Source organism: Mercenaria mercenaria, chromosome 16, assembly GCF_021730395.1.
Source record: "Mercenaria mercenaria strain notata chromosome 16, MADL_Memer_1, whole genome shotgun sequence".
NCBI lineage: Eukaryota > Metazoa > Mollusca > Bivalvia > Venerida > Veneridae > Mercenaria > Mercenaria mercenaria.
Window position 1 is genome coordinate 50234276 of NC_069376.1, and position 11609 is coordinate 50245884.

General features: G+C 37.3%; 1 protein-coding gene across 1 annotated transcript; it reads right to left on the reverse strand.

The window, feature by feature from the left end:
- Positions 1–4710: 4710 nt before the first annotated feature.
- LOC123540364 (uncharacterized) lies at positions 4711–11376 on the reverse strand. Its single transcript, XM_053527044.1, has 2 exons — positions 11237–11376; positions 4711–6610 (listed from the first exon to the last, which is right to left on the reverse strand). The coding sequence occupies exons 1-2, from the start codon at positions 11251–11253 to the stop codon at positions 5239–5241; spliced, it is 1389 nt and encodes a 462-aa protein (XP_053383019.1). The 5' UTR covers positions 11254–11376; the 3' UTR covers positions 4711–5238.
- Between the last annotated feature and the right edge of the window lie 233 nt (positions 11377–11609).

Here is an 11609-nt window from a genome sequence, read left to right on the forward strand (position 1 = left end):
CTAACTGTTTTATTGTAGTTAGAAGAGTAACATCTGGCCGAGCTTTCCTCCGGGCATACTTTCCAATATCAAGTAGTTCACGTCTATTATAGTGGTGTTTGACACGAAAAGCTACAAATGATAATTGGTCAATTGTGGCAGGAAAAAGTTTCCAGTACTTGCTGAAATTTGATGAAATTCACTTGTTTTACAGCACAGATTTATATGTATAATTACTGAAGCGCTTAAATTTTACACTGACCACTTTATTTGAATGTGGGCCACTGACACCAGAACAGAAAGAAAATGCCTCTGTACATGTTATACCCTACACCTAGGTGTTCTATAAGAACCCATGTTCTTATAGAATACCTAGGTGTAGGATATAACATGTACAGAGGCATTTTCTTTCTGTTCTGGTGCCAGTGATGTGGGCTGTTCAATAATTATCTTAGCCTATCTCATGTATGTTAATCCCTCTACTTTTATAGTACATTTATCGGTTTAATTTGTACTATATTATAAATACTTCATGTATACCCCTTGGGTATTACTGAATATCTGAGCATGAAATTCTCATGCATTCGGGCTATGCCAGGGTATATATAGAGCAATATTTTTCATTTTAGTTAGCTAGTTCACAGACACTCGCAAGGTAACTTTTACCTTTTGTCAGAGCTTAGCCACTTCTAGAAATAAATAAGGGATATTTTATTTTTCGATCTGGGGTTTTCTAAATTCAAAAGGCTAAAACTTTCTCCGTTATTTTGGCCATGTTACTCTGGGTTTTTACATTATATGTTTTGCCAGCCATATACATATATTGTTAGTCGCATGAGGTCTATACTTTTGATATAATACTGTAATTTGGTACTACAATTAATACAAGCTATTTGAACTCCGATTTATCCTTTTTTGTACTTTTATCAAAGTATGCAGTAGTTTATAACAGAGAACCTGGGAAATAAGAGGATTTGATTTAGTTTTGACATAATTATGCCCCCTTCGAAGAAGGAGGGGTATATTGTTTTGCAGATGTCGGTCGGTCGGTCGGTCTGTCTGTCTGTCGGTCGGTCGGTCTGTATGTAGACCAATCCGTTTCCGGATGATAACTCAAGAACGCTTGGGCCTAGGATCATGAAAGTTGATAGGAAGGTTGGTCATCACCTGCAGATGACCCCTATTGACGTTGAGATCTGTATGTCAGAGGTCAAGGTCACAGTGACCCTGAACAGTTAAACGGTTTCCGGAGGATAACTCAAGAACGCTTGGGCCTAGGATCATGAAAGTTGATAGGAAGATTGGTCATGACTAGCAGATGACCCCTATTGATTTTGAGATCAGTATGTCAAAGTTCAAGGTCATAGTGACCCGGAACAGTTAAACGGTTTCCGGATGATAACTCAAGGTTGCTTGGGCCTAGGATCGTGAAATTTGATAGGGAGGTTGTTCATGATCAGCAGATGACCCCTATTGTCAATGTTCAAGGTCACAGTGACCAGGAACAGTAAAATGGTTTCCGGGCGATAACTAAAGAACGCTTGGGCCTAGGATCAGGAAAATTGATACGGAGATGGATCGTGACCAGCAGAAGACCCCTATTGATTTTGAGGTCATTTCATCAAGGTTCAAGGTCAGATTGGCCAGTTAAATGGTTTCTGGACGATAACTTGAGAACGCTTGGGCCAAGTGTCATGAAAGATGATAGAGAGGTTCATCATGACCAGCATATCACCCCTATTGATTTTAAGGTCAGTAGGTCAAAGGTCAAGGTTACAGTGACCCGGAACATTTTAACTGTTTCCAGACAATAACTTGAGAACGCTTGGGCCTAGGATCATAAAACTTGATAGGGAGGTTGGTGATGACCTGCAGATGACCCCTATAAATTTTGAGGTCTGTAGACTAAAGGTCAAGGTCACATTGACCCGGAAGAGTTAAACCCTTTTTTGGGCCTAGGATCACAAAACTTAATAGGGAGATTGATCTTGACCAGCAGATGACCCCTGTTGATTTTGAGGTCAATAGGTCAAAGGTCAATGTTACATTGACCCAGAACAGTAGAACTTTTGTTTACAGTGAGCAAATAATTTCTGTTCCTTGTGCAATTACTGAATGCATCAAGGGGGGCATTTCGTGGTCGACGAGCTCTTGTTACCTATTGAAGTGTTGACAGTCCTGTAACGCAGTCATTATGTTTGAAGAGAAATTCTGAAAAAAGGCACAAATAAATTGAAAAACAAATGCAAGTATTTAACAATATTTCAGAAAACTATTTACATCAATCTCCTCACAATCACACCCAAGACAACTTTCACATATATACCCGCACCATGAGAAAACCAACATAGTGCGTTTGCGACCAGCATCTGCGCAGTCTGGTCAGGATCCATACTGTTCGCTTTCAAACTCTATTGCAATTAGAGAAACCGTTAGCTAACATTGTGGGTCCTGAACATATACAGATTAGTTTGCTTGATACTAACTTTCAGCTCACCAAAATTTACAGGTGGTCCAAATTCTTTTGCTGTAGCTTAGAAAACAAGAAAATAGTACTCTGCCATGATTAATTCCTTAACCTTTAGCCTGCTGATGGGCATGTGATTCTGCCTTTGCGACCGGGTCTGCACTGTCCGCTATCCAGTCTGTAAACTTTCAGTGAAAACCCCTTTGAATAATGAATGGTACTACCCAAATGGAATGCTAGACCAGTCCAGTTTTGAAATTCAGCAGGGTAAAGGTTAAAAAAAAATTTATTTGTTAGTGTATAATGTTACATGTTTTGTTTTTCAAATTCTGTTTTATAAATATGACGAATAAAATCTGTGAAAAGATCCATTGGGAGCATATAATGCAATCAAACCTCGGTATTGATCAACAAGAGGGCCATGATGGCCCTATATCGCTCACTTGAGTAGAGTTGCTTGCTTGAACAAATTTCTTAGCTAAAGTATTAAAAGCAAGAAAACTAGGAGAGTGGGTCAAGGTAAAGATTATGCAAGATTACTTTTGAAATCTGTAATAAAATTTACAGGTAGTCCAAATTCTTTTGCTGTAGCTTAGAAAACAAGAAAATAGGTAAGTAAGTCACATTGATGATCACTGAAAGTCTGTTTAAAGATCGGCATGCAAAACTATACATGTCACCAAAATCTTAAAGCTGTATCTTAAGAAAACAAGAAAGTAGGTCAGTAGGTCACATTCAAGGTCACTGAAAATCAGTTTTAAGATCGGTGTGCAAAACTGACATGTCAAATTTCAAGGCTGTATCTTAAAACACAAGAAAGTATGTCAGTAGGTCATATTCATGGTCACTGCATGAAAGTCAGTTTTAAGATCGGTGTGCAAAACTGTACATGTCATCCAAATTTCAAGGCTGTATTTTAAAAAACAAGAAAGTAGGTCAGTAGGTCAAGGTTACCGTCAAATGACCCCTAATTACTTGGGGTCATACGGTAATTATAACTATACAGTCTAGGAAATATGATCAGATAATTTTTTAAGTATTTTTCCTATATAACTCGTATAAAAACTAGGTGACCTTTGGGGCGGGGCCTCTTTTCACCCCAGGGGCATAATTTGAACATTCTTGTTAAAGAGCCACTAGGCAATGTTACATAGTGAATACCAAAAGCGTAGGCCTTGAACTAAGAATATTTTAAAAAGTTTTTTCCTATGTTAGTCTATATAAAATTTGGGACCCCCAGGGTAGGGCCTCTTTTTACCCTAGAGCCATAATTTGAACAATCTTGGTACAGAACTACTAGGCGATGCAACATACCAAAAAATCAAAAGCCTAGGCCTTGCAGTTTCAGACAAGAAGATTTTTTAAAACATTTTCCTATGTAAGTGTATGTTAACCTTGGGACCCCCGGGAGCGGGGCCCGTTTTTACCCCCAGGGGCATAATTTGAACAATCTTGGTAGAGAACCACAAGGCAACGCTACATACCAAACATCAAAGGCCTAGATATTGTGGTTTCAGACAAGAAGACTTTTATTTTTTTTTCCCTATTTATGTCTATGTAAAACTTGAGACCCCCGGGGCGGGGCCTCTTTTCACCCCAGGGACATAATTTGAATAGTTTGGTAGGGAACTAAAAGGCAATGCTACATACCAAATATCAAAGGCCTAGGTCTTTTGGTTTCAGACTAGAAGATTTTCAAAACAAAATCCTATAATTATGTCTATGTAAAAATTGGGACCCCCAGGATGGGGCCTCTTTTCACCCCAAGGGCATAATTTGAACAATCTTTATAGAGGACTATTAGACGATGTCACATGCCAAATATTGAGGTCCTATGCCTTGTGGGTTTGGACGAGAAGATTTTCAAAGTTTTCCCTATAAGTAAACCATGTGACCCCAAGGGCGGGGCCATATTTGACCCTAGGGGAATAAATTGAACAACCTTGGCAGAGGACCACTTGATGATGCTACACACCAAATATAAAAGCCCTATGACCTGTGGTTTTGGACAAGAAGATTTTAAAAGTTTTTCCTTTCGGTTGCCATGGCAACCAGAGTTCTATATGGAATTCAATTTTTTGAACACTTTTAAAGAAGACCATCCAAGAAACATCCCTGTGGAAAAATTGGCCTGATGGTTTAGGAGGATATGTTGTTTAAAGGAAAGTGTGGACAGATGGACGGACACCGGACAATAGCTCACCCTGAGCCTTTGGCTCATGTGAGCTAAATATGCGTAAGGGGAATGAAATAAAATTCAAATGTAACTTTTGTAACATTTATCTTAATAATAATGTACATACTGCATACACAATGTAAGTACTGTTCAATAGGCTTTTTAATATTCAAATTTGGTAAATGTTGATCTTTCTTATTGTATTGTCAATTGATAAATGCATGTTTATATATACAAATATTTACAGTCTCATGATATGAAACAAATATATAATATACAAACTGAATATATTTATAAATTGTGCCTAGTAACGTAAACATATTTTTGTAACTGCACTATTGATCAAGTCTTTATTTGGGTAGTAGAGAGATAGTATCCACAGAGATACAACATTGGCACTCTTAATTGGTACAGAAAGTTAGTGTCAGTTTAATCCAGACATTAATTCTGCAGCATCATGTCAACCATACATAATAATGACACTCATAATTGGAATATTAGTAAAATTTGCCCATTCATTTTTAGTAGAATAATGGTAACATCCAAACCTGTAATCATCACTCGTAAAGTCATTCAGTTCAGTATTAAGATCTATACATAGTTACTATATTATACTTTATATCAAATCATATACTTGAATTTCATTTCCGTGCCTGCCTATAATCATCTTTGACATTTGCTGATTGCAACATATTGCCTGCGGATTGGCAGATTTATCAATAAATTTCACAACCTCACCTATCAGATTACCATTCAGTCCAAACTGTAGCACATTGCTGGAGTCTGCCCCACACACAAGAATACTACCTCTACCTGTAAGATAACAACTATAGGCACCTGTTAACTGTGAGTCATTAAAACTTCCAACAACTGTCCCGTTATTATCCAGTATAATCAATCCATTGTTATAATCAGCAACATATATCTTGGAACCAGCCTCACTGACAGCTAGACTACGGATGTCAGAGAACAGTTTCTGCCCTGATTGATCTTTACTAATCTGCATCAGGTTTCTTCCTGATACACTGTATATATAAACTGACGTATAAAAGTCTGAAATGTACAGATTGCCACCAGCATATGCTAGACCATTACAATTAAAGTCAGTTTTTATTTTGTTTGTTAATGCCATTCTGTTTGTTAGTGAAATGAATTGAACTTCTTGCTTGCCTTGCAAACATACAGCAGCTTGCTGTTTATAGATAATACAAACTTGCCGTGGTCTCCCAGGCAGATCACAGTAGCCTAAGACAGTACATGTGGAACTGTCTAAACGTTTCAGCTTGTTGTTGCCTTTATCAGCCAGCATTATTGTTCCATCCTCAAGAGCGCAGGCGCTGATAATATCACATCTGTATTTATCTGACTTAACTTTAACACTATATTTTGTGCTGCCTTTTATTTGAAGTAAAGACTCGTCACTATAGATATTCACCGTACCAACGTTTTCGGATTTCATGTCTATCCTCTGTCCAATATTGCCGAAAACATTTATTTCTGCCAACAAAGAAGTTAGTCTATGATCGGCAGTGAAATCAATGTTTTGTAATTGGCTTGGTTCTACTGACTTAGCAACATTACCAGCAATGTTTTCTACTTTTTTGACATTTACAAAGTTTTGCAATTTATTGTCACTTGCCAGTGTTAGCTTGTCTCGAGCGGATATTATGCTGGCTTCGCTTGTCTCCAATATTCTGATACTCTCCTCCATTTCATTTATGAAGGCTTTGTATTTATCTTCAGTGTCAGATATAGTGTGTTTCTCTAGTTCATCAAGTCTGTCATTGATTTCTTTTCTGAACTTCTTGATGTTTTCCAACGTTGCAGTTTTGCTTTCCAAGAGCAGTTCTCTTTCTCGTTTGAACTTTTCTTGTTGCTCTTTCAAGGTCTTGGCAACTGAGTCTACTTTTTGTTGAATTTCCCTGGTAGTGGTGGTGCAGGTGTAGTGCTTGAGAAATTCTGGTATGTAGAAGATATCTTCGCATAACCTTGAAAAGAAGAAATGCTATAGTTTAATAATATTTCTTAAATTCAGTTTTACTTCCTTTCCTGTAAGCAAGTTACATACGATTAACATTACAGCCGGGTCTTAAATACATATTTTCGCAAAAAGCTGATGTTTACGGATTTCTATTTGCTCATAACGTGTGTCGTTCATTGTGTTTTAGGTTGTTGAAGCGTGACGTTCAACACGACGCGCGACAATACGACACAACACACGACACGACGCACGACAATGCGACGACGGGTGACAATGCGATACGATGCGCGATATTGATGTTGGGATGTCATGTATTGTCGTGCGTCCTATCCTGTATCGAGCGTCGTGTCTCATTTTTTCGTGCGTAGTGTCGCATGTCATGCGTCGACCTAGAAGATTTATTTTATTTTATTTTGTTGGGTAACGTCGCACGGACACAATTATAGGTCATATGGCGACCTTCAAGCTTCGATGGTAGAAGAAAACCCCGAGTGCCCCTCCGTGCATTATTTCATCACAACGGCACCCGGGTAGACCACGACTCCGTAACCTGAGGCTCTCACGTGAAGACTCACCGAGTTCACCTACATCGATAAGCAAGCGTTGAAGTCAGCGACCTTCCCCCCCCACTAAAGAGAGACGGGATACCAACACCTGCGACAATGAACTCGAGTCACACACAATACGACGGACGACAATACGACGTGACAACTTTACTTTAATGTCGCGAGTCGTGTCGTATGAAAAGTAGACAGTTGATACACAGCACAATGCTTGACAATGTTATAAATTGCTCATCACATCATACGACGGGCGACAATAAGACAAAACAGCGTGATATTAATGTTGCGCATCGTGTCGCATCGTCGTGTGTTTTGTCGTGTCGTATTGGCGTGTTGTGTCATGCTTCATGTCGCGCGTCGACCTGAAGCGACACGCTACATGAGCTTAACAAGATTCCGTACTTCTATGATGGTAATTGTACATGTTTTACACAGCTGACAAAGCATAGAGATGGAACCTAAGGCTGCTTATTCAACGACAACAACAACAAATCAAGTGCAAAACTGAAGTGCATATCGCTTATCTCACACTAGCAACATTTTAACATAGTACCGTGCAGTAAATACGGGAACTTTTGACAACGACATCGGCTTTGTTGTTTTGGGGGATCAGCTAATGAAAGGTGATTGTCATTTCTTTTTAACTAACACAACCATTTTATTTATACTAAAGAACATCTGCCTTAACGGCAGATTCTGTAAGGTAAATGCGATTCCGCACGCCTCGGTCAATATGCAAATTAAGTATATTTGTAAACACAAGGTGCGTGTCATAAAGAAGTGAAATAACTTCTTTCGGCACAGTTTTTGGTATGGTTTTGGTGTGACCATCAGATAGAAGATATATTTTTATATCACTCTGTTTTTATTTCATACATTTTGAGGCCTTGATTATTCTTTGCAAACGAATATTGTAAACTGCTGAGGGATTCGATGTCGTAAAATTATAAAGTCTATTTATATTTTTTCCAACGAATAATGTTTTCTTTCCTATGATCATACCATACATGTAAATTAACGGCAGTAATAAATAAAAAAAAATGTATTTGACTTAGTTTGTTGGAAAATGAAAGATAATGCTCAACGTTTTTGTTTGAATGATTATTCATAGATCTTGAAATAAACTATATTTTTGGGAAACACATCCGAATTTAATCTATGCATACTTTGTTCAGATAAATAAATAGTCGTAGAAGAGTTATCTGTCACTGGCTTCACTTTTCCAAGTAGGACCGAATTTTTCGGATTAAATATTGTCTATCAGCATGAAAAATTAAGTATGAAAGTTAAACCATTATATAATTGATCGAGGTACTCCGGTATTAAGTTTTAAACAGAAAGTAATATCAAATGCAATTTGAACTTTAGGTACCATCTCTACTAAGTAAAGTATGCGAGTATCTACTACAAATCAGGCGGCCGAGACGTTGGTGTTGACTATCCAAACGTGCTTGCATGGTACTTTTTTTTGGAGGCCCCATATGCATGATATGGGTAACCCCGTTTATTCCTTTACATACATGAAACAATAATATGCAAAAAATACTATAATCCAGTATACAAAAGCATTGAATGCAATAAAATGCAAACAACACAATGAATAAATATAAGTTTCAGTTTTTCATATTTATCAAATATGTATTGTACTTCAATTATAATATTCCATATGTATGTAGAAGGATTTTTTTTTAGAAAAAAGGAAGATGTGATGCTGACTGATGAAAAAGAAAGGGGAAAAATAAGAGAAGTAAAAAGGGGATCGTTTCCATTTAAATTGAAAAACTGTATCCGATTTATGCTAAAAAAGAATGAAATTTCAGAGTGGCTAAATTTCAGTTAAAAAGACTATTTTGATTCATGTTTATCTAATCTGTCTTTCATTAAAGCTGTTTCTTTTTCCAGGGATAAATGCAAAAATAGATAGTCAAGAAACTGTTTAAAATTTGGAATTGTCTTCCTGTATGAAAAACTTACATAATATAATTAACAAAGTATATTTAAGAAATAATATATCTCATCGGTGATTTGTCGCTGAATAAATCACTGCTTGGAGTTCAGATGCGAAGGAATTATATCACGAGGGCGTAGCCCGAGTGATATAATGCTACGCATCTGAACGACAAACAGTGAATTATTCAAGAGCAAATCACTAAATGAGATATATTATTTCGATTCTAACACGTTATCAAGGACTTTAAATTACACCTTGTCGACATGCATTAAATATTTGCCCGTTTTCAATCGGGTTCTTTTCCAGCGCGCCGTTACGCCGCTTGACGCTATGACGTAATAGTTGTGACGTCAGAACAGTGAATTGTTGTTTAATAAATCACTGTCTCCAGCCTTCTTTGTTTAATAGGAAAATGAATCGGATCGTGTTAGAATTAAGAAATAATATATCTCATCCAGTGATTTGTCGTTGAATAAATCATTGTTTGGAGTTCAGATGCGAAGGAATTATATCACGAGGGCGCAGCCCGAGTGATATAATAATACGCATCTGAACGACAAACAATAATTTATTCAAGAGCAAATCACTAAATGAGATATATTATTTCGATTCTAACACGTTACCAAGGATTTTTAAGTACATCCTTGACGACATTCATTAAATATTTGCCCGTTTTCAGCCGGTTTCTTTTCCAGCGCGCCGCTATGCCGTATGACGCCATGACGTAATAATTGTGACGTCAGAACAGTGATTTGTTGTATAATAGTTCACTGTTTTCTGCCTTCTTTGTTTAATAGGAAAATAAATCGGATCGTGTTAGAATACATACGCTTTTTATCTTAGTATTTCCTTTACCACCAAAACAAAATTGACTACATTTGTGTTTTTAATGACCTCTGAGAAAATATATCAACGTTAGTTGCAGGGGTGGGTAAAGGATTTTGGATTTGGGAGTAGCAGGCTTGAACTTTCGGAACTTGAGATAAGTAGATGTTAAACATGGCTGTTTTATTCTGTACACATCCTACGGTATAAATGATACTAAGAGGTGCGAGCGAAGCGAGCTGGAAATCTTTCATGCTTTTAGCTTTCTTTTACATAGAAACATCCTTCCACCGAATAATGATAATATTATACGAGCAGAAAGTTTTTTGTTTGTTGTCTGTATTATTACCTCAGGTATTTTTGCTGTTTCAAGCTTTCAATTTTATATGAAACTGATTATGTGCTGAATTGTCTGGGTATACGGATTATAAGAAAACTATAATTTTTGATAGTTACGGGTGGTTGATTTTTGCGTTTTTCCGCTTTGCGAGGCGAAACTGAGCAGACACAAAATTTAAAACTTGCAAGTTTAGTAATAGAAAGAGCATTGAAACTCGAGGTTAAACGATTTGTACGAGGGGGCATAGCCCCCGAATATAAATCGTTTACCCGATAGTTTTAATGTTCTTTCTGTTTTGTATCATAGCCATCCATATATGGTAGTTCAGTGGGCGTTCCACATTGCAATATACAGCAGTTCAGTGAGTACTTAAAATCCTTGCTTTTACAAATGTGTCAAACTCTGACAGGTAAAATAAACCAATGCAAGTTTAGTGTAAATTGTATCATAGCTCGGTGTAACAAATTTGGTGCAGGTAAATTGCAGGTATGGGTTGTATTTACGTTTGAGTAAGCCAGACGTTACTGATCAACATGTAATGAAGTTGTCATTTTGTATATTATAGTGTATCATGTTTCGTCCCGCAAGTGCTTCGTGAACAACCAGTTACCTGAAATGTAATTTGTGTTAAGAGTTGGGGTTTTTTTTCACTTAAGGAGACGGAATGGTTATGGAAGAGAACATGCGTTATGCTATTACATCGCCTAAATAATTTTAGCGAAACGAGCAGATAATTTCAAATGTGCATGGCAGTATCATACTCCGCTGTACATAGGCCTATTAACAATAATTATCAATAATGAGCAAGCAAAGCGAGTAGAAAATTGTTCATGCCTTCAGCTTTTGATTCCATAGCAAAAAAGTAAAAATAATGCTTGACAGATTATGGGAAGGCGCTGGGTGCCGATGGCGGTGTCGAATGCGCTTTAATCTACATAAAAAGAGTAGTTATACCTGTGATCTATAGCCATACATGTGCCACAACCAACATCGTTATGGTTTTGGCATTACATGTCTATATAGTTGTGGATATGTCTGTCACATCTTTCTGTTGGTGCAACTGGTAGATGCTTGCTGGAACCTGGCCGTATCTTGACTGAATCTGATGGAAACTGTCTTTTGTCAAGAATCTTGTGTCCAGTTAGGGATGGAACATCCTCATGGACATTGACACAGATTAAACAATAATAGTCCTGACATTCTTCGCAGTATTTTTCAGCTTCGCTATTTTTGCCTTTACGTTTACACATAGTACATAGCAGATCAAACGTTTCATCAGACAAAATATCTGTATTTATACTTCCTCCTGACGCCATTTTGAAGTCAG